Consider the following 24,438-nt stretch of genomic DNA (forward strand, 5'->3'; position numbering starts at 1 on the left):
AATGAGCTACCACTTCACACCACCAGAATGGCTATTAAAAAACACACACACACACAACTAAAAATAACAAGCATTAGAGAAGATGTGGAGACTAGAACCACATACACTGCCGGTGGGAATGTAAAATGGTATAGCCCCTTTGGAAAACAGTCTGGCAGTTCCTCAAAAGGTTAAGGAAATGAGTTACCATTTGACTCCCCACTGCTACTCTTAGGTATATACCCAAGAGAAATGAAAACACATGTCCACACAAAAACTTGCACATGAATGTTAACAGCAGCATTATTCATATAGTCAGCAGGACCATATAGAGAAAAAAGGCTGTGATCCTCACCTCCGTGGATCATGAACTTCAACAGCAAATTTTTTCTCACGGAAGTATAAGTTCTCCAGCTGTTTCCATTGGAATAACTATGAAATTAAGAAAACAGAAAAGCCACACAGCTTTAATTAATGCTAATTTTTACTATATCTAGAAATCAGCTTAATAATCAAATAATCAAGAAGATACGCTAAGATTAAGCATGAATACGTGATGTGATCTTTTTACAAATCAACTACAACCTGAAACCATTTTACTCCTTCTTCTGATAGCAATTTTCCCCTCACCAATAAATCTTCCTTGAACAATAAAACCAGGCAACTGTGGGGAACATGCATACTATTTTTCCTCTGACTCAACTAAATAAAAGTTAGTAAGGAAATTCGTAGATTCCAGTAAGCACATGCCTTCTGATCAAAGATGTTGACTTCATATTTAAATGGAAAGATATTCAAAGGGATGTTTCAATGAGACCACAGATTAAATTTCAAAAGAATGCAAAGTGAAAGTAAAACAGAACCCCAAGCAGGGGTGATTCTCCGTGACACTAGTTTCCCTGCCTACAGGAGTTCCCCTAAATTAGACAGAAAACTAGCGCCAGGAATTGGAGGCAGAGGTGAGGTGGGGGTGAAATGCTGGAGCTGCCCTCTTCGTTCCTAAGCTTCCAGTTTTTGTAAATAGATCCCACTTCTATATTCCCGCTGCTAACATTCTAAAGCTGTACTCAGTGTTATTGGTCAGCTGGTTGGAAGAAACAGACTTCACTAGCAATGTCCATTTGAAAACCAAATAATTTGTAAAAAGCAGCTCATTCACAGAACTGAGTGTGCCCTGCTGTATCTTCTGGGCTTATTTGCAACCCCTTATGTGAGACCTTGTAGTAGCCCGAGCCTCAGCTTGTCTCTCAATTTGGACTTGATAGTTGAATTCCTCTTCTCTGTCTCCAGTCTTGATGATTAGGGAAATAATAGCACAGTGATTTCATTCCATTACTAGACTTTGACTGGATTTTTAAAATTATGTTCAAAGAATGTTAAAAGAACATTTTAATTGTCTAAATAATAACTTCTCTGCAATGCTCTCTCAGCAGAACCATTTCCTGAAGTACAGAAACCAAGATTTTTCACAAACATGTAAACCTCATGTAAAGGACCAGCATGAGTTTAAGGTTCCCGTACATGTGCAAGTTAGGAGACAGAAGTGTTCAAATTGGACCCCTAATCCCAAACAGAGTAAAATAAACCAGCCCTTCACGCTAAGAGCCCAGCCCTTCGTGGTCTGACATGTAGCCCTCTGTAACTACGACACTCACCCAGGTTGAAAGAGGAATTAGCGAAAGTTGAAAGCTACATACCGAGTTCCTAAAACGTCCGTAGACTTGAGGCTTTCATTCTTTTAATCCAGAGGTTCCAAAAATGGGACAGAAATATGAGGGAAAGCCCCACGGTTCTTCTTACCTCCCCCACTCCCAGACAGCAGCTCTGGTGAGTTCTGAACTGAGTTTCATAAGACACTTAGGTGTAACTGAATTTCACAAACCGAGCCTCCCAAGGCTGACGCTACTGACATCAGCAACTCGATCGGGTGACACCTCCCCAGTTCCACTCCTTTCTCCGATCAGGGAGAGGAAAGCAAAGTTCTTACTAGCAGATTTTCCCAGAAGAGACAAATTTTTAAAGGCGGTACAGTTTGGATTCAGATGATATTTTCCTGGGAAGTAAGTTGCTTTGAATCCAGGCACAAATTTCACCCAGGCTGTCTGAGGGAGACATTTCAACCCGGTGTACTCACCCTGGCCACGAACAGGTTCTACAGGAAGAGCCACAATGCAGCTCAGCTGTGTTTTCCTTTGCGTCCATTCCCACACACATAAAAACCAGGGCCGGACTTGAAACATGATCTCTGAAAGCCACCACCTCCCCCTCTTATCACTTACAAACATGCAACACTAGCGCTTTTGCCTCCATTCAGCATGTCCCTGCATTGAGAGCAAACATGCTCCCTGCAAGCAAAAATCCTATTTAAAAGGTGAAGGGCTTCACTTTATTTAAAGAATTTGAAATAATTAGATGGCAACTGGGTTTGCAAAAGTTACAGAAATAGGACTGAGTTTTTAAGTCTGAAAAGCAAAGCCATTTACTCACTTGATATCTTAAAAGTTTATGCAAAATGTGATTTCATTTATGTGTCTGTAACAGTATAAAAGTGGATTGGAATGACACAAACTTAAATTCGTGACAGTGGTTGCCGCTAGGGTGGGGATGGTAGAATGTACCAGGGGCAAGTGGAATAGAAAACTTCAACATTACCAGTAATGTTTTCTTTCTTTCTTTTTTTTTTTTGTGAGGAAGATCAGTCCTGTGCTAACATCCACCAATCCTTCTCTTTATTTTTTGCTGAGGAAGACTGGTCCTGGGCTAACATCCGTGCCCATATTCCTCCACTTTATATGGGATGCCGCCACAGCATGGCTTGCCAAGTGATGCATCGGTGCACGCCCAGGATCCGAACTGGCGAACCCCGGGCCGCCGCAGCGGAGCGCAAGCACTTAACCGCTTGCGCCACCGGGCCGGCCCCTCTTTCTTTTGTTAATAAAAATAAAACGAAGTAAATACAACAAAATCTTAGTAATTTTCAATTTAAGTGGTTACGTGGGTGTTGTCATATTCTTGGTACTCCTGTATTATTTTAATTGCTCAAAATAAAAATCATAGAAGTTTATATAAAATGAACAAAAGTTGGTCTATTTTATAGAAGAGTGAGATTTCCACCTCCCAACCAATTGGGAGGCCTCTATTATCATTGTGATTCTTATCAATGTTTGGAGTTGCTAGGAAAATACTTCTAATTGTAGTGGCCCTTGATCTAGCTGGCAGCTGGAAATAAGCTATTAATACGTCTGAAATCATTCTTCTATTGTGCTTTTGAATTATTTTGGTGTTCTTGATCTCAGAGAGCCAGGATGAAGCTCTGAAAATGGCAATGGAGCTGAGGTGACGTGGATTCATTTACTGAAAGACCGCTCACGCAACATTCCTAGGACAGCGCCTGGCACACAGCAGGCAATTGATCAATTTTCATTCCGTTCCTTTTTGCCAGGGTTTTCCTTCAAGGATAAATGAGAGGCCCCCCTCTCATGTGGAGATTTCAGCCCAATGGAAGGAGAAGGGGAAATTGGTCAAAGAAATACCCACCAGGTGGACCTGACCTGGGATCTCTACATTAGAAAAATGGTCTGTCATATAAAGAATACTCTAAATCACCTGAAAGAAGAAAAAGAGTTGCAAAGAAGCCATTCTGCATTTGAGGAAAGATATCAAAGTTTAAAGGAAGGCAGAAAGAAGCAAAGCGTGCTTCGCATTTTCTATTATTTGGAGAACACTGACAGAGAAAACCAAATATAGGTTAGGACTATTACAGATGAGGTGTGATGTCTTATAGGGTGGGACTGTTATATAGATTATATATGTATGGGTGTGTATACACAAACACACTTGTAATTTTCATAATAAAACCGAAAAAAATTGTCCAAGCCAAAATTCTCACTCTTGAAGATGTGGAAAAAAAGAGGAGCTTTATTTGCCTTGCAACATACAGTTAGTTGAGTACAAAACTGGACTGTTTTCTAAAGTGATCATGAAACAAGCATAATACCAATCATTAACTAGCATTTATTGCTGTTTATGTGGCACTCACTAGTAGCTATGAGTTAGAAATTGTGTTGTTTTTGGAATCTATGATGTTAATGATGAAAGGAAATACTTGTATGGCGAAAATAAAACTATATATTAGGTCTTCTGGATTTCTTTCTACTGTAGACTCATGTAGAATGATTAATTGTGCCCTTAGCATCAAAAAAAAGGAAGTAGATAGCAATAGATAAAATAATCAGATTAACTTTGAGATTGCGAAATAAATAAATAGAGAGATAAAATAGAAAAAGTAAAAGAGGAACAATATAAGCAATGATATTAACAAAAAGATAATCAAAAAATGACACAGGAAGAGAACGTATCCTAAGGTCAGTAATCATCTTGTCTTAAAAAAAAAACAGTGTCAAAATATTTAAAAACTGACACAGAGAACCAAAGCAGAATCAAACTCTATTTTGAAAGGGAACTTGTGCAAAATATCATAATCAGAATAAATTCCCTTTCTCCTTAGACATAAAGGAAATTGATGGTTTTAGAATAATTTGCCACACATTATTACATTTTATTTAATGAAACGCAGGGATTGAATATGTAAGCCATTTTGTTGACATCTATAATCAATATTTAGTTAAATCCAACTCACTATTATAGACTTAGAAAGCTAGAAGAAATCACCTCTTCCCCACTCCCACCCCACAATTACAATGGTTCCTAAATACCTGAGGCTACTGTCAAACTATTCCAGGAAAAAAGACTATAAGGAAAAGCAGAGGGACTCTTAGGAAACTGGGTATCACGTACTTTAGCAGCTCTTGGAGTCATTTATTCATTCCTCTTCAGTCAACAAATATCTCTTGCCCACCTTCTATGTGTGAAGTCTTATTCTTGTTGGCAAATAATGGACAGGTCCCCTCCCTCGCAGGGCTTACCTGAACCAACTGGACCAAGTCAGACTGCCTTGGTTTGCATTCTCATTCTACCACTTCTGTTTTATTTGGCAAGTTTCTTAACTTTCCTGAGTATCAGTTTCCTCATCTGTAAAATGGGACCAACAATGCCTGCCTCAGAGGGTTGTTGAAGGGGTTCAGTGAGATCATGTTTATGAAGCACTCAGCCCAGTGCCTGGCTCAGAATAAACATTCAGTGAGTGATAAAGCTAGCTGTATTTGTTATGAAAGACTCTCGGTCCAATTCCCTGATTTTATCATGTCTCTGTGAAGATGGAGGACAGCCACTTAACAGCAGAAACAGAACTAGAAACAGCTCCCTGGATCCCATATCTGTCTTTCCACTGACAGGAAACAGTCAAGTGATTCTGTTGACACATCTGTGTTACTGAGGTTTCCAATTCCGTGTTTTAGCTGCTGTAAAAACTGCTGTATTTCTGTTGATTTCATCGGTGGTTTCCCGATACACCCTCTAGGTAGGAAATCTGTTCTCTGTTCCAGTATCACGGAGGTCACAGACGAGGACGGACGGGCAGGTCGAGGGCACGCCCACAGGGAGACGCATGGCAGCAAGCTCCCTCCCATCTGGAGTACCCAGAAAAGAAGGAACGTGCCCCAGCACGTACAAAAATGCTGAGGAGTGTGCACCTGCCACGGGCAAGGGGGACCTCCTGGGATAATGAAAGACCAAAGGAAACTCTCAGACAGAAAGGATCAAACTGTCTCTTCGAATCTTGATGAACTGAAAGTAGATGTCACCCAAGGGTTTAACACTAGGTAAGGATAGCAGAGAGATGTCATCAGAGGCTTGTTTTTTTTCTAATAGCATTTATAATTTAGGTTAATCTTTAACTGCAAATTCACCTGAAAATGACTAAATTTGGAATAGTCACAGCTGTATCATATGACTGTACATCAAACAATGACTCACAGAGTGATCCCCTGCTATAACCAGAAGCAGAACAAAATCATTATATTATTGATCTATTCTGTTTTCATTTAAAAAAAGTGACATTGGGGCCAGCTCAGTGGCATAGTGGTTAAGTTCGCACGCTCTGCTTCGGCAGCCCGGGCTTTGCAGGTTTGAATCCCGGGTGCGGACTGATGCACTGCTCATCAAGACATGCTGTGGTGGCATCCTACATACAAAAAAAAGATAGAGGAGGATGGGCATGGATGTTAGCTCAGCAAAAAAAATAAAATAATAAAAAGTGACATTGATGAATATACTGTTAGTACCCATGAAACAGCTAGTGGATCTGTTTTGCCTTCTGAGTACCACAAAAATAAAATTTTGCAAGATTATGGGCTTTTAGAAAGCCAGATTGACCTACCTTCTATCTAGCCAGCCGTCCATCTATCCATCACATATTTATGTGACTGAGACTGAGTCTTCTCAACAACCCCATGGGAGGTACTACTTTTAGCCCCATATTGCAAAAGAGAAAACTGAGGCTCAGGGAGGTTTAAGTCAATTAGCCAAGGTCACACAGCTAAATATGGGCAGATCTGGGATTCATACCTAGGCACAACCAGGTTTCAAATACCCCCGTGCCTAACCACAGCACACCATCCTGCCTTTCTCACCTGAGAAGAGTGCTCTATGGACATTTGTTATGTTAACCAAAAAAAAATAAATAAATAAGAAAGAAAGAAAAAAGGAGCAATTCCTAGTTCTACCTCACGAGAGGAAAAAAAGCAGCAATTATGGCAGCCTTTTGCAGGAAAGAACTTTGAGTCCTTCACATTTTACTTAGACTAGTGGTCAACCAACAGTGATTTTGCATGACTCCCCACCCCCAACCACAACCTCCAGGACATTTGGTGATGTCTAGAGACATTTTTGGTTATCACACCGGAGGGGAGGAGCTATTAGCATCTTGTGGGTGGAGACCAGGGATGCTGCTGAACATTCTATGCACAGGACAGCACCCCCCCAACAGAGAATTATCCGGCCCAAAATGTCAATAGCGCAGAGATTGAGAAACCTTGACTTAAAGGATACTATTTGGTGATATAACTAGGCTTTGGTAGGTGAAAGGTATCGATGAAGAAGATACCACTTTTGCTCTAAAATAATGAATTCTGGAGTTCTAGTCCTTTCAACTGGGTAATGCCTTTAGGAAAAACAGTTGTTTACACTGTTTTCTAAAAGCAAATGTTACCTACCAGAGGGACTTACAACAATTGATCAGACTACAAGAAACCCTGCTAACAGCGTCAGGTGTGCTAAAGTAAAATTTCATAACATATCCAGATGGTACACACTCAGGTAGTGAAAATTACGTTTTCAGATGTGATGTCATGACCTCATGCATATAGAACATCACATCTTAAGTGCAAGGAGTAAAACATTCTGAGTATTTTTGAAAAAGTTTAGATGAAGAAGTTCCAGGTTTCAGGAAATACAGAATATAAAAATCTGACCATCTAAGAGGATGTCATCTCACCCAAATTTCCTCTGTGGCCAAGTCTCTAACCTCCCAAGGTTGATCTAATGACTTCCTATTAATAGAGCACTCACTATGTGTATTTGGTACAACCAGGGCTGACCTGCTGCTCATGGGCACCTGCCTGCTCTTTCAGATGCTTAGAACTGGCATCCCTTCTCATGGGCTGGTACCTAGTCTGGTTATTATTTTCAATAAAATCCCTAATTTTGAATATAATTCTGTCTTTCCAGATGAACTGTCAGGTCCTTGATGACAGGGACTTGGCTTTTTCCTTAAAGGAGATAAAGAATATAAAGTACTAGCTCAGGGCCCTGGCAAACAGAATGGGCTCAATAAATTTTTTTTTTGGAAAAATATAAAATCAGGTACATTGCACTCTCTTGTTAGAAATTTGTTCCTGAAGGATGAATGAGTTAAAAGCAAACCAATCTTTAGCCATAAGTGCAGACTTAAGAAACCTTTACTGTTTATGCCCCTTTGTAGAACAATTTTTCACAATGCTTTGTGTACTAATTGGTTTTCTCTGCATTTGGACTAGACCATTCTATTAAAGAGCTTTCATTTTTCTATATGTGCCAACCATTCAGCCATTTGGTAAATGCCTAAAAATACAACGTAATAGATTAAATAATGAAATCTAACGGTTTTGCCTGTGCAGCAGCCATTTGCCTCTTCTTCAAACATCATCTTCAGTTTCTACAGAGAACATCCTTACTCTTTGAGCTCTAGCGATAGTGGTCTCCTCTCAGTTTTCCTAATGTGCCTACCTCCTTCCCATCAGCATACACCGTTCTCTGACTAGAACATGCCAACCCATTCTTCATAAGCCTGACTCCTTCTCACCCTTCAGGTCTCAGCTTAAATGTCACCTCTGGGCCGGCTCCATGGCTTGGTGGTTAAGTGCGCGCGCTCCACTGCTGGCCGCCCGGGTTCGGATCCCGGGCGCGCACCAACGCACCGCTTCTCCGGCCATGCTGAGGTCTCGTCCCATGTATAGCAACTAGAAGGATGTACATCTATGACATATAACTATCTACTGGGGCTTTGGGGGAAAAAAAAATAAATAAAAAGGAAAAAAATATAAAAAAGAAAACTGCAGGTCCTTCCGAAACACATTTCAGAAAAAAAGAAAAAAAAAAGATGTCACCTCTCTCAGAGAAGCCTTCCCTGAACACATTAAATATTCCCCACCCATCCCTTTATTGTCCTTCCATCTCATTTGTTTCCATCAGAGACTATTCAAAATTCATAATTATGTCTTTATTTCTTTGCTTACTTATTTGTTTCTCACTAACCATGCCCCTAAAAGACATTAAAGGAAACCAACGTAGTGTGACAAACCGCTTATCATCCTCAAGATCTATTTTTCCTCCTTCCTTTTAGTAACACAGTACCTTGAGTTACGGCTTTGCCCCTGGCCACCCACCTAGAGCCTATACTTCCTAGCCTCCTTTGCAATTAGACTTGGTGACTTTATGAATAATAGGGCTGCCTTGGATTCTTCCCATCTGCTGCCGGTTGTGAAATGGAAATAGAGACTCATTATGCCCAACCAATTCTCTGGGAGTTCCCTGTATTAGAAGAACTGCTTAAAATTCTATTTGTGATTAACTATAGGAGAGGAAGAGAAATACCTATGTTGTCCAGTACACTTTCTATAAACCAGAGTATGGTGCGAAGGGAAAAATATCTACTCAGTGTAAGAATTCATTAACTCATTGGGTCCTCACAACTATCTCTGAGGCAGAGTAGACAGAATTATTTGAATTTGAGAGTTGAGAAAATAAAGGCCCAAAAAGGTTGAGTGACAGCTCCAGGTCAGCCAACCAGTAAGCAGGAGTGCAGGACTGGTTCTTATTTCAAATCCATGCTATAGGATTTGAGTTTTCCTCCCACTGACCTGGCAGAAGGTTTTAACAATCAGATTGATTATTGGTGTGGCTGGAGCTTAATTATACACTTTACAAACAGGATGGACCGGTCTCTGGTTGACATTCTGTAATTTAATTTTTTTCCTCCACACCATACTTTATTTTGTATTGATGTAGAAGGTGCGACTGGAGAGCACACGTTCTCTTCTTCTCCTCCAGTTAACCTCATGTAGAATTTAAGCAGCGTTAGAAGTAGCATCCCAGTGGAGGTCTATGGGGATGTGGGAGTGGTGGAAAAAGCAAGGACGGGTTAGAAATGATCAAGATAGCTGTGCTTAAGCAAGCCACTGAGTTTAAACGAAATGAACCCTGTACTCTTCTGACAAGGAAACAGGAAGACTTTTGTGCTTGTTACTTAATTCACCTGGCTCTAGGCATTTGGGAATTCCAACAGTAAAGGAAAAAAAATCAGTTAACAGAAGGCTAGGAACCTTTTCCCCACCCTGAAATGCCCCGGGGTGATGTTGTGCATCACAAGACTTTCTTAGCATGTTATAATGCAGAAAGATACTAATCTTGAAAGGCATTTTATCCCACTATGGTCTCCTTATGACACCTGGACTAGCACGCCATTTTTATTTCTCCCATCCCCAATAGGTTCATTCTGGTTTTCCCAGGTGAAATAACTTGCCGGAGGGATACAAACCAGTCATGATATATACTAATACTTTACTCAGCCACTGACCTGCTGTCTACTTCTTTGTAAGGAATAGACATTTTTCCTTGAAATACTAAATGAACAATAAAAACCTAAAGGGAACATAAGTTAGTATTTTTTTTTTTAAAGTAAAATTTCATCATTTTTAAGTTCAAATGTCCTACGATTTGAAATTGAGTTCTGGTATGTTTTCACGTTCCATAAGAGATTGCAATGACACATTTCATGCACAAACAGGAGATTAAAAAGAAAAACTGCTTACAACCTGAATTTTTAATATCCTGAATTTTTGTGGTTTGTAACTCAGAACGTTAAAATTTTCTCTTAATTTGCATCATGCCTTAGGGCATTATGATTAACGAATTGAGAGGGATGGAGTGCTTACCAGTGTCTGAAAATAGAAAATTTGAGTGTGAACTCTCAGATGGAACACTGGGGCTATGGGTTTGTAGCCATGTTGGGTCCTTCTCTAACCAAATAGTGATCCAAGAATACTTCTCCCACCCTTCTTTATAGTCTCCCTCCCTCACTACCAGTGAACAACTACCAGTTATCAAGCGATGACTGTGTCTCAGACACAGTGCTAAATATAATCTCATTTAATTCTTATAACTACTCTGTGCAGTTGGTGGCATTACCATTGTGCAGACAAGGAAACTGAGTTTAAAGAGAGATTAAACCACACGCCCAAGGTCACACAGCAAACAGACATCAGAGACAGGCTTTAGGTTGCTTCCCAAACTCTTGCCTTGCATCATTATATTATACGGATTGAAAACAACTTGGCACCCATGACTGGCAAAAGCCTTATAGCCAAAATACACGAAGGGCACTTGCTGGGTGTTCTGGGAGGTAAAACAAATACAGTCCCCAACACTCATACGCTCCAACTGACAGACATTATGTGGCAAAGACAGAAGGCCTCAGCCTGTAGGTCTTGGACCAACCCTTTTTCAAAACAGCTTTTTGGCCTCAGTCAGTCTCTCTTATTATTGGCAAATCTTCTTCCTTCTGGCCTGTTTTTAAGCCACATAATTATAACACAGCAGGCATGTGACTCAAGAGGCTGAACATCTAGAAGGCCTCCCATTCCAGCCTTTGTTTCATTTGAGTTTGCCAATCTGACCTTCATTCCTGACCGGCAATTGGTAACTTGCTGTGTGTACAGGTCCGTGCAAACAGCTGAAGCATGATCCTCCTTTTATCAGTCAGTGCTCACAGCCCTTTAAATTATGCATTCTTTCATTTATGGGACCTAGGCCAGGAGAGGGACTTGTAGAACATCCTCTCTCCAATTAAACTAAACCCTTAAGTTGCTTGGACATGAAAAAATAAAGATAGAGAAGCAAAATCCAGATTTAACAGAAGAAGACAGGAGGAGGCAGACAATGGTACAGAGTGGACACCTGCTAAAATAACCAAGAAAGAGAAGACAAGGCAGTGATAACACAGATGGCCTGTTTATGATTCTTTCTGAATTGCACAGCATGTCTTAAAACCGAAATAGGAAAACTCTGCAAACTGAAAAAAAGGAAGTGGCTTCTGACTCTTGTCTAGACTCTGGAATGAACAAGCACTTCTGATTATGATCAGTGTCAAACAATATTTACCAATTTCTATGAAACTGTGAATGTAAAGAAAGGCCTGTGAGTCATGAGCAACTGAGAGGAAATTAACTGCAGTATTTACTGTGTAGATTCTGATTCACCATTATTTTGGAAGAAAGCCTGGTTGCTTCTAGTGGGTGCATTTACATTCTGTGGGAACCTCAATTTTATTAAGCTACATTAGCTAAGAAATTTCTTATGAGGGGCTGGCCCGGTGGTGTAGTGGTTAAGCGCGCATGCTCCGCTTCGGTGGCCCGGGGTTCGAGGGTTCGGATCCCGGGCGTGCACCGATGCACCACTTGTCAAGCCATGCTGTGGCGGCGTCCCATATAAAGTGGAGGAAGATGGGCACAGATGTGATCCCAGGGCCAATCTTCCCCAGCAAAAACAGGAGGATTGGCATCGGATGTTAGCTCAGGGCTAATCTTCCTCACAAAGGAAAAAAAAACAACACAAATTACTTGTGAGTTGATTTAAGCTATATTTCACATGCAAGATTCAGAAAAACCAGCAAGACTCCTGAATGTTATTTATTAAAGTAAAATTCAGGGGAGAAATAAATTACCAAAAACTGTTAACACAGGTGAGGTCCACCTTAAGAAAACATGATAGGCAATAATTTGATCTTACAAAATAGATAAACTAGGGGTTATTTGCCTTGGCTAGGATTCATTATGCTCCAGCCCATCCTCCCCACAATGGAAATAACCATAATGTCCATCAAAAGAGAATTGGTTAAATAAATTATATATTTCCACATAATGGAATACTAGGTAGCTTTAAAAAAAATGAAAAGAGATCTGTTTATAAGTGACCTGGACAAATATGACACGGTGTGGAATAGCGTACATAGTAAGATTTCTTTCTCTCTGTAAAAGCTTAGCATATACACCGACAAAATCTAAATGAACCAGTATCATTCTCTTGACAGTGGTTATCATGCGGGAGGGGTGGGGATTGCAGAAGGACTTTCTGCCCTAATTGACATGTTTCTGTGGTATTTGGGTTTTTTTGTTTCTTTTACAATGAATATTTACAAACTTTTGATAAAAAATTAAAATATACAACTAAAATGAAAATGATTTTGAAAAATATTTGAAAAAATTATATGCCCATCATTTCTAACATTACTTACTTGGAAATTTGGTCTTAGAAGCAAATTTTCAAGTATAAACAATATTACTCATATTCCTCCTGGAAATTAAGTATTCCTGACTTCAATTGATCTTGGTCACAGGGCTTATAGAGACAGAATTTTAAGTGTATGATGACATACACACTCTCGTACTGTCCCTCACACAGATGGATCTTGGTTGTTAAAAAATGCTTTATTATTTCTATTGATAATTTCCGATTAGAAGCTTCAATGCCCAACTGGTCTGATCCAGGAGAGCTGGATTGGCAGTAGAAGGGGGCTGTGGTTTGCCCTAGGCCACCCTTTGGTGTTGTCCCTGTCTGTTTCACAACCATAAAATGGAGAGAAAAAGGGAGCTTTACTCATCTTTTTAAATCAAAGGAAGAATGTGAGCATTAATTGAAGCTGAGAGGACACTCAGAAGATGAAGAGTGCCGTGAAATGATTACAAGGACCTAACTTTACGAAAATTATGGCTGTTTTTCTAATTCACATTAAAGCAAGCGACAGGTGGAAGTGATAGGAGTTATTCAAGGCTGTGATGTCGGGGTGTGATAACAAGGGCAGCCTGACCATGCTCTGTTATTACAGGCCATCGTTTCACTGCTGTGACTCCCACGGATGGCATCGGGCACGGGGAGGGTGGCAAAACCTACCAGCATGAGTAAGCCTTTGTATTATTATACTACTGAGTAGGCCAGGGCAGCCGGATGGTTACCAGGGCAGCTGGATGGTTATATGGACTTATCAATTCTTATATAGGTGAAAATGTATTGTATGCTTATGCCTGCATCAAGAGAAACAGCTTCATAATCAAATTTTGAATTGAACATAATGTAACATTAGCTCTGGAAAATCCAAACCTGATAGAGTGGGACCCTTTAATAAACAGCACATAACTTATTTTTCTTTACAAAAAGCAGACATGTTTAGTGTGGAAAATTGTGAAACAAAGATAAGCAAAAATAGCAGCAGTAATAGAAAGAAGATTACTCATAATATACCACTGAGAGGTAACCAGCACCCAAAATTTTGGCTTCTGTCTTTACAATTCACCCATCTGTTTATCCATTCAATGTAAATATGTGTATGTATGTATATGTGTGTGCATGTGTATATATACTTTATATATACATAAAATTTATTAAACAAACGATATCATCATGTTCATACTAACTTCAAATAGAAACTTAATTGTATGCACTTGTAAACTATGTTGTGATCAACATACTTGCAGTTAAATCTTTGTGCATAACTTTATTTCCTCAGAATAAATGATCAGATGTGGAATTGCTGTGTAAATGTTCATGAATGAGTTATAAAAAGTATTTTACACTTAACCTGAGTCTTCTCTGAACCCATGACTTCACTAACCAAAAGTCATTTGCCCAAGACTGTTTGGTGCCCCTTAAAGCAATGTTGCCAGGTCTAGAACAGCTCAAGGTTCTCCTAAGTGTCTGAAAGGATTCACACTTACTTTCCGAGGTTTCACCTTATCTTGTAAATCATACTGGCCAATTCCTTTATAGCTGATTCCAAGCCACCAAGGAAGTCCTTGTTTATCCTGGAAGATGGAAAAGCATGTGAACCAAGACCTAATTGTTAAGTGTTCTAGAGGTGAAGTAATATTTACCAATTTCATCCTTGAACAAGTATCAGCAAGTCCAAATAAAGCTGTCTTGGTAAACAAAACATTACTTAAAAACCTAACTTGTTATTAAAATGCCTTCTTAGAGTTTCTTCAAATAAGATCTATAAGTCAAAACAGACCAATACTATTAATATGATTAACAAGAACGAAGCATTACTGTTTTGATTAAACAGTTGGAGAGAAGAAATAAAATGTAAGTAATTCAACTAAGAATTAATCCAGAGTACAAAGCCAATTATACATTAAAAAAAAAAAAAAAAAGCAAGAAAAAGAAAAAAAGCTCGCTCTTTGTTCTCTTGATATGTAACCAGCTATAAAGGTCACAGAAGTTTCCAGAGAATTACACAGATGAGAAAAGTGGTTCCAAATCCTGATGTTTATAATACACTTAACCATGAACATGGACATACTGAAAAACTGTCTTGGAGAACTGTACAATTCAATGACAGGATGTTTGAATAACGACTTTCAGGTACATAAGGGGAGGGAAGGAATTTTTTTTTTTCATAAATTTATCTTTCAGGCCTTGCCAAAGCCAAGGATGTATTGACATAGAGAAAGAAAAACTTAGGCTTAAACATATACCCATATGCAAACAAATTAAGAATCAATAGAAATTAAAGTTGAATTGGTGCATATTTTTAGTTCAGGGTACCCTCAATTTGCAGGTATTTATTATCCAATTCCCCACCATTTTGAATTGCAAACATTGTCAGAACTTGAAAAATCACTCAAGATTGATCAATTATAAAATTATTCCTTTTTCAAACAAGACTTCCTTCTTTTTTTTTTTAAGGTGAATCCCTCCAAATCCCTCTGCATTTTTTTTTTTTCACTGAGAAAGATTTGTTTTTTTTGTTTTTTTTTCCCCCCTCCCCAAAGCCCCAGTACATAATTGCATATTCTAGTTGTAAGGCCTGCTGGTTCTTCTATGTGAGCTGCCACCACAGCATGGCTACTTACAGACACGAAGTCTGGTTCCGTGACCAGGAACTGAACCTGGGCCGCCGAAGCGGACCGCGCCAAACTTTAACAACTAGGCCGTCAGGGCTGACTCAAGACTCCCTTCTTAACACTACTTTACCCCTCATCATCTCAAAGTATTTCTTAGTCAATCTCTCCCTGCTTATAAACATCTGAAAATACTTCCCAAATACAAATACAAAACATATCGACTAAAAACTAGTATTGCAAATCCTGCAGAAATTTGAGGATATTATGAAGCTGTTAAAATGACATTGGAAAGTGCACGATTCTCATACAAAGGCACCATCAAATGAATATTGGGTAGCATTACACAGGTGAACAACTGGAACAGAGAAAAATCAGCAAGAATAGCTAAAGGAATACGTGTGCCAAAAGAGAATGACCTGCATATCTTAGGACTAACAGAGGCTTTGGGAAAACATTTGGACACAGCAAGTGTTTTGCAAAAATAATGTGCTTTATAATTTGTTAAAAATGACAAGATATAATCAGGCTTTCATTTTATTTTTTTGTGAGGAAGATCAGCCCTGAGCTAACATCCATGCTAATCCTCCTCTTTTTGCTGAGGAAGACCGGCTCTGAGCTAACGTCTATTGCCAATCCTCCTCCTTTTCTTTTTTAATCCCCAAAGGCCCAGTAGACAGTTGTATGTCATAGTTGCACATCTTTCTACTTGCTGTATGTGGGACGCCGCCTCAGCGTGGCTGGAGAAGTGGTGTGTTGGTGCACGCCAGGGATCTGAACCGGGGCCGCCAGTAGTGGAGTGCGCGCACTTAACTGCTAAGCCATGGGGGTGGCCCCCCAGGCTTTTATTTTTTAAGAAAATCAATCCTATTCTAACTGCTGAAATTTCTAGAGACAATTGACATACATCAGCATATTGATTTATGTGATTTTAAAAAGCTGGTGTTGTCCACTAACTCACAATATAACATGGACGTTATGAAAGCTTTGTTATGTAAAAGTATTTACCTTTACTGCATAGTAATGGACTCCATAAGTCGGTAGAGCTTCTACTATTTTCATATACCTATGGAAAATGAATACATATTATAACCTTTTATTAAAATAGTCAGAGGGTCCTTTTGGGAAAAGTGATTTCAAGAAACAGAGTTTGTATCTACTTTCCTCATTATAACCAGGACTAACGTCATTGACTAAAGTAGAAATAGAATAAATCACTCTAGGGAGGAATATATTATACTTTGTCCAAATATCAGGAGGTTGCTAACAAAATTTCGATTTTAAAAAGCTATAGGAAATGTTATTTTCTGCATATTAAGATTTCTGTGGCTTAGAAACATATTTTACTGTATTACATAACCAAATTACAAGTACTTTTTAAACTGAGCAGCTAATGATGCAAGCAATGAGAATCAACTTTTGGGTCATGTTCATAATAAGTAAAAAACAAAGCTAGTCCATATATTGAATGTGGTAAACGCTTAGAAATATATACTTAACTCTTAAGTCAAACCTCTTAGAAATATATACTTAAAAAGGGTGAATTTTATTGTATGTAAACCTGATTTTAAAAAATCTGCCCGTCCTCAAAATAAAAATTAAAGCAATGATGTTATTTTTTGCTATTTTTAATTCAACAAGTATCTATTGCATATCTTTAAGGGTTTATGGAATGGATTAAATGGTGTAAGATTGCCTCTCTGCCCACAAGGAATTGAGGTCTCTGTTTCATACAAGAGGACTTTAAAATGACACTTTGAAGATCAATGCTCTGGACTTTGTAATCAATAATCTGATAATTTTTTAAAGTAAATGGCCTACATGTAAATGAATATAAGAGGTGCAATAAATGTGCCAAGGTCATGCAGCAATTACACTGCACAGCCAGGAGTCTAACAAAGCGAGTCAGATTCCACAGTCTAGAGTCTTAACTACCAAGCCAGACAGTCTCTTATTTGGAGCTACAATGATAACGATCAAGGGATGTAAAAGGACTCTGCATTTAAGCCACGACACTTCATAAATGCTCACTGGCCTAACCTCAAATCCTTCAGGGAAATTGTTATTCCTTTTCTTTTTTTCCCCAGTTCAGAAAACAGGCACAATGAGTTAAAATGTCAAGGATTCAACTTCAGGACTGCTAACTTCTGATTTCTGCTTTAAAGACCACAGGTGTGCTATGATAAAAAGGAGATGAGGTAAGGGTGTGGGGGAAATCTATACACTGATCAGGGCAACAGTGATCTCCAAGTCCTTATTTCAGTTCTCATATGCTCTGAGCTACATTTAACAGTTTTTTTTTTTAACTTTTATGGTCATAAAAGTTATTCTACAATTACTATAGCAATAATGCCATGTTAGTTTTTATAATCTAAAAATTTCAAATTTAGTTTTTATAATTTTAAAACATTAATATACCTTGTGAACATTTCTTAATAAATGGACAGTAACTCTGTAAGTCTAAAATGCAGTAATATATCATTACGGTCTGTTCTTGGTAGCATGAAGAAACAGATTATCTAACACCAACACTATGTGCCCAACCCAAAGTAGAGTCACAAACCATGCAACCAAACACGGCCTCCACATAGGTTTGGTTGGGCTCATATTGTATTAAGATTTTCTTAAAATTACTTTGCCATGTTTAAAATTGGGATTTAAAAATCAGAATTTCCAGCTTTTCTTGGAAAATATCAGAAGATCTGGCAACATTATGCCTGAATTCTGAAGCTGAGTAGCCTTGCCTCTACCCAAAGCAAAAGCTCTCCAGTTTACCACAGTCTCCACCATTCCCTAATGCCCTACACTTGGCTTACATTTCTCATTTGTGTTACCTGTCTGACACTGGTGGGCATCTAAATTGATGACATCAATGTATGGAATGACCCAAGACATTTTGTAATTCATGGTAAGATATTTCCAACTAGATGAAGCCTATATACACACAAACTACACAACTGAAATCATTTCAGGTGACTTCTTCAGACAGAAGACATTAAAATTATATCTAAGCAAAAGGAAAGAAAGATACTTACTGAACCACAGCTTGACCCCGAGTCAGACCCTTGATCTTCAAATAATGCTCAATTACCCTGTCCTCACTGTAAAACAAGGAAATGAAGAAGTATGGCAATCCATGATTTCATGAGATAGAGACTCAATTTCAAAATTCTCAGGTGGCTACTAGAGAAACTTAAGAAAGGCCTTCACCAACTTGTTTAGGAGATAGAAGCTGGCTGACTTTTGTTTTTGTAGGACATGGATTCCTGAACCTCAGATATTTGACTATCTTGTCATGATTTCTTAATTTATATAATATATATTAATTTTTTGTGTGTGTGAGGAGATCAGCCCTGTGCTAACATCTGCCAATCCTCCTCTTTTGTTTGCTCAGAAAAACTGGCCCTGGGCTAACATCCATGCCCATCTTCCTCCACTTTATATGCGATGCCGCCACAGCATGGCTTGCCAAGCAGTGTGTCGGTGCGCGCCCGGGACCAGAACCGGCGAACCCGGGCCGCCACAGTGGAGCGCGGGCACTTAACCGCTTGTGCCATGGGGCCGGCCCCTATATTAATATTTTTAAAAACTTAATTCATTGGAAAAGGAAACATAATACCAATTTATCAAATGAAAAATTAATATCCTTTGCCATAACTGAATGGACTATACTAAATACAAAATAATACTATTGAATGCTAGTTAGAGAGCCTTGTTGGGGAAATTAAAAGGGTTAAAAAAGAAAGATTAGCAAGTGTTAGGTATTAAAGCCATTTTCCTTAAATTATTCAGAAAGATTTAGAAAGAATTAAAACCGCTTCTGAGTCTGTGTTCAATCTAAAGTACTCTATTGTCACTACTTGGGGACATACACACTGCTTTAGGTGGACCCTTCATTATTGTCCTAGGATAAAACTTGTTGACTAGAAAGGAGAGAAACTGGCTGAAGTCTAGCAACTTTTGACATCATTCAGCTATTGTACTCTACTTTCAGACAGGTAGTTCTTTTAGTCATATCTCACGGATAACCTAAAGTAAATGTTTTTATCTCTATACAACCAGTAATCAATGGTAATTGGTGTTTACTTTTTTCTTAAACAACTATCACTTAACAATGATTCGTTTAGAAGGTTCCGGACTCAGGATGCAATGTAGTCTCAGTACTCACTTTCACTATTTATTTGGGAAATGTATTCTAACTTTCATATTAAAGCTATTAATGTTGAATATTTATTTCGTAATCAGTTTTTTAGTGGAAAGGAAAACCGTCTTCAGGATTCGAAGCCTTAAACCAAAAAAATATATATTTAAAGGGAATGTAAATAATTCAAAGGGGAAAAAAGGACTTTTCTAGGAAAAATGTCACATGGAAAATGGGTACTATGGATTCATTAAAATACAAATGAAAAATACAACTCAAAATATACAATTTTTGGCCATAGAGAAAACCTCTGGTCATTTAGGTCATTTCTGGTCATTAAGAAAACCTCCATCCAGGGAGATCCGTATTTCATAACACTTATACTGCACTCTGCTAGATTAAGGCTGCATTATACAGTGACTGCATATACTAAGCATTATGTTCACTGAGAAGCACACTCTACAGACCTTTTACGCACTTGAACAAGAGGGCACACAGCCACTCTTTACAAACAACTACAATCTTGGTACGATGATCTGTAGCGCGCTTTGATAAGATCCTTTCACTGAAAGGATCAAGGTCTACTTATGGTTACTCTTACACATCTGATGGGCAATTTGATATTTTCCTCACTTATATTTCTTTTAATTTCCTAAAGAGCATGCAGTTCTCAAGGGAAGCCATGATAACGGGGTCACCCGTTATCTTGCTTTGGCTTACCAGTAAGCAAGGGATGGGTGCTCCTGAAGAGTTTTGGTTGGAAAAGCTGGTAGCGTCTTTAAATCTTTCCTGGCATTTTCATCACTAAAAAGAAGAGTAATATAGTAATGTCAGTCACTGTTATCTAAAATATTATTCAAGCTAGTCATCACACGAAATCTGAAAAATAACTATAGCACATTGAGCTCTATCAAAATGTCGTCAGCACACATAAGGCTATGGACTCTAACGACAGACAGCCCCCAATTTGACAACACCCCCAAGTCATTTGATATTTTGAAGTTTTTAAAAAGATAAAAAAATTAAAATAATAGTATTAAACTGCCATAATCCCATTTTCCTGACTCTCCTCATAAACTTACAGCCATTTTCATTGTATTTCCTGTATATATCTATTTTATTACATAATTATTATTGTAATTGTGCATATCCCATATTCTATTTCCATACAGCATTCTTCAAATTTCCTTATACACTTTCTCCATGTTCCTATAGCACCTTCATAATTATCTTTAGTGGTTATGTAATATGCACCATACATTCACCATGGAATACTGGTTATCATAAAACCATTCATACAGTATCACCAACTTTTCATAATCAATATCACTGCAATAAAAAGGTTTACATAGATCTTCCTATTACTCATCAGTTATCTGCTTACCACTCTGAAATAAAATGGACCAAGTCAGCCATCTGTGGAAATCACTTGAATAAAGATGACTTGAAAACGTGTTTCTCGTGAAACCCAAGGTACCCCTTAAAAATTGCATCAAGTGAACTAAAATGTACCTCGTGTAGTAAGGTCAGTTATTATCTAATTATCAAATGGAAAAATTCTGGTTGTCAAAAGAGAAGGGTGTGGTCTTTATGGAACTTAACAGAAGGGAGAACAGGTAATACGACCCAGTCATAGCTGGTCCTGCACTGTGTGAGAGAAAATACTCCCTCACTGACCCGAGTGTTTAAGGAGGTAGTCTGTGAGGAAACAGAAATGACTCTCTAGGGTCTATTAAAGCCTAGGATAAGTACATGAAAGGGCTACTCAAAATCCAGATCAAACTGGTGTTCATCAAACAGCATATTGGTAACTCTTTTCCTCCTACTTTCTACCTCTTTGTATCTTTATCACTAGCTACTCTTTGTTGGAGGTTACCAAGAGCCAGGCACCATGCAATGCACTTTTTGGGTATTATTTACCCGATGTAAGTTTCATCACAACTCTTCCCTTGCGGTAGGTACTACTTTTATCCCCGCTTTACAGGTAAGAGTGTGAAGCTTAGAGAGGCTATGCCCCTTGCTCAATGTCTCAGAGCTACTATGTTGAGGAGGCAGAAGGCAAACCCAGTCTGTTTGGCTTTAAAGGCCAAGACCATAACCACTGTATCCTATTACATGATTCCCTGACAGACCACCTGAGCAGTGTTCTAGAGAGTCAACACGAACATTCTCATCTCTGGCAGGGCATGGCTCTCCTTCACCCTCACCCCTAGTTACAAATGGAAACACTAAACCAATTAGATTCAAAGTCCATCATTCATGCATTTTTACATTAGCGTCCCTGGGGTTTCTCCCAACATGAAGCATGATAGTGAAAGAGATGAACCCTCAACTGGAGGACCAAACATTGAACTCATGGTGACTCTCCTCCCAAAACATTCATTCACCACTTATAGACCAACTATTATACATCAAACTGGGGAACCAAGCATGGCCTGCAGGCAGGTTTTGTTTGGCCCACATTGCACTGTGCTGTATTAGAAATTGCTCACTCCTGTCATTTGATCTGGTTTGGTATAAGTGGTTCTCCTTCAGAAAGTTTGTTTCCTGGTTCCAACACTGTTTCCTGACCATGCCAGAGGGCAACCAAGTGAAAACACTGAGCAAACTATACATAAACTTACTATCGTTCACTAAGAACAGATAGAGCTGAGTGTGACCTAGCTTGGAGACACTATGATTTGCACCTGTCAACATTACATTTCAAAACCAGGTTTGTGGCCCTTCCTAAAGGCGAAAGATCCGGTTTTACAAATTACTAGAGGAAATAAAAAGTCACTTGGCTCCTGTTCCTACATAAGGACAAATCTCTCTATTCATCTGAAATCTGAGCAGGATAGCTTAACCACATTGACAATCTTGCGAAACTGGTTTGGGCTTCCTGAAAACTGAAATATACCACAATCCAATTTATTCATATTAAAGGTCACCTGTCAACTCCCAGTAATGGTATTTATTTTTCTTAATAATTGCTTTTATGCTCTGTCCTTCAAATTCCATTTCCTTTTCAAGGAAGTTGGCTTGTAAGTTTTTTATGAAGGGCAAATACATGTATATGTTCTAAAATGATAGATTAAGGACAACACTTTTTGTTATTAATCATCACCACCAACCACATGTGTGTTATCTTCTGGGTCCACGTGAACTATAAGCCATGTTCCAGGAACTCAGCCTAGCATTCACTTATTTCTATGGATTACAGTTAATTTTGTTGCAATCAAGACCTCACTAGAGTAGAAGCTGCTGTTTACCATAAATTCATTTATTCATTTAGCAAACATGTATTAAGTATATACTGCACATCTAGCATGTAGAAGCAAGTACCATATGATAGAGTTGCTTTTAACTTATGCAAACATGGTCAGCCAAAAGACACAGGAGAGAGGAGAAAGATGGGAGAAATTTTATCCATCATTCTATTCAATAAGCTCATAGCTGAGAATAACTGTGATACGAGAGGCTCGAAGCTGCTGCCCTTTAAGATGATTTTAGTTTTTGTGTCCTCAAAGCATCAGCATCTCATAACACTGAGATTTTTCTAGCATTTAAGCATTTGATATATGTCCACTAAACACAAGCAGCATACATTTCGTGCCTAACTAAAAAAACAGCTATGTGTTTCAACTGGAGAAAAATACCACCCGTGTTGGACTTTTTGAAAGATAAACTTTGGTCTTTGACATGTCATCTTTCCAAAGAATTTTGAAGAGTAATTGTAACTATACACAATTAGAACCTACTCCAGTTATAAGATGTCATTCATCTGGAAATGGTAGCTGAATAAGTCAATAAATTACCACAGGTTAATCATGAGCCAGCATCCTGAATAACGAATATTCATTCATTAGACTTTTTTTGGGTACTAATCAATCACTGGGAAGTGACTAAAATGTGCATTAATAAGGAAGTGGCTTTAGGCATCATTTTAAGGAGAGTTTAGACTACTTTAAAAAGAGTGTACTTGAGGGGCCGGCCTGGTGGCGCAAGCGGTTAAGTGCGCGCGCTCCGCTGCGGCGGCCCGGGGTTCGCTGGTTCGGATCCCGGGCGCGCACCGACGCACTGCTTGGTAAGCCATGCTGTGGCGGCGTCCCATGTAAAGTGGAGGAAGATGGGCACGGATGCTAGCCCAGGGCCGTCTTCCTCAGCAAAAAAAAAAAAAAAAAAAAGAGGAGGATTGGCAGATGTTAGCTCAGGGCTGATCTCCTCACAAAAAAAAAAAAAAAAAAAAGAGTGTACTTGAATAGGTGGAGCACAAGGGATTCTGGGGGCTGTGAAACTGCTCTGAATAATACCGTAATGATGGATACATGACATTATGCATTTGTCAAAACCTACAGAACTGTACAACCCTAATTTGACTATGCAATTTAGTTAATAATAATGTACCAATATTGATTCATTAATTGTAACAAATGTACCACACTAATGCAAGATGTCAATAATAGGGGAAACTGGGGGTTGGGGGTAGAGGGGGAAGGAAAGAAGAGGTATATGGGAACTCTCGGTACTTCCTCCTCAATTTTTCTGTAAGCCTAAAACTATTCCAAAAAATAGTCTATTAATTTAAAAGAAAAAAGAAATATACTTTAGATTAATGATTCTTAACATGGGCAATTTTGCTCCTCAGGGGACATTTAGCAATGTCTTCAGACATTTTTGATAGTCACAATTGGGGAAGGAGGTGTTACTGGCATATACTGAGTAGAAGCCAGGATGCTGTTATACATCCTATAATGCACAGATCAGTCAGTCCCCAACAACAAAGAATTATCTTGCCCAAAATGTCAATAATGTCAAGGTTGAGAAACTCTGACTTGGACTATTATAAAACTCCTGATAATTCAACCCTAAAACTTCTAATCGTATCATTTAGACTTAAAGAATTTTTCTCTTGTGTGAGTCTTAGACCATAAATACTAGAATATAATTATATCTTAGGTGCAAATTCTAACAGAAGCCAAGTGAGAGAGGCATTAGAAATTCAGCTGT

At 38.7% G+C, this 24,438-nt stretch overlaps 1 protein-coding gene across 4 annotated transcripts in view; it reads right to left on the reverse strand.

The window, feature by feature from the left end:
- Positions 1-24,438, reverse strand: part of FRMD4B (FERM domain containing 4B) — a 311,911-nt gene that overhangs the window by 25,460 nt on the left and 262,013 nt on the right. For all 4 annotated transcript variants that reach the window (XM_058562852.1, XM_058562834.1, XM_058562843.1 and 1 more), the window contains 5 exons: positions 20,170-20,253; positions 18,344-18,409; positions 16,317-16,374; positions 14,184-14,270; positions 335-411 (listed from right to left, as the gene is read on the reverse strand). In XM_058562852.1, coding sequence (XP_058418835.1) covers positions 335-411; positions 14,184-14,270; positions 16,317-16,374; positions 18,344-18,409; positions 20,170-20,253 — 372 coding nt within the window. The remainder of the gene's footprint in view (positions 1-334; positions 412-14,183; positions 14,271-16,316; positions 16,375-18,343; positions 18,410-20,169; positions 20,254-24,438) is intronic.

The sequence above is a fragment of the Diceros bicornis genome, chromosome 2 (genome assembly GCF_020826845.1).
Source record: "Diceros bicornis minor isolate mBicDic1 chromosome 2, mDicBic1.mat.cur, whole genome shotgun sequence".
In the NCBI taxonomy this organism is placed as follows: domain Eukaryota; kingdom Metazoa; phylum Chordata; class Mammalia; order Perissodactyla; family Rhinocerotidae; genus Diceros; species Diceros bicornis.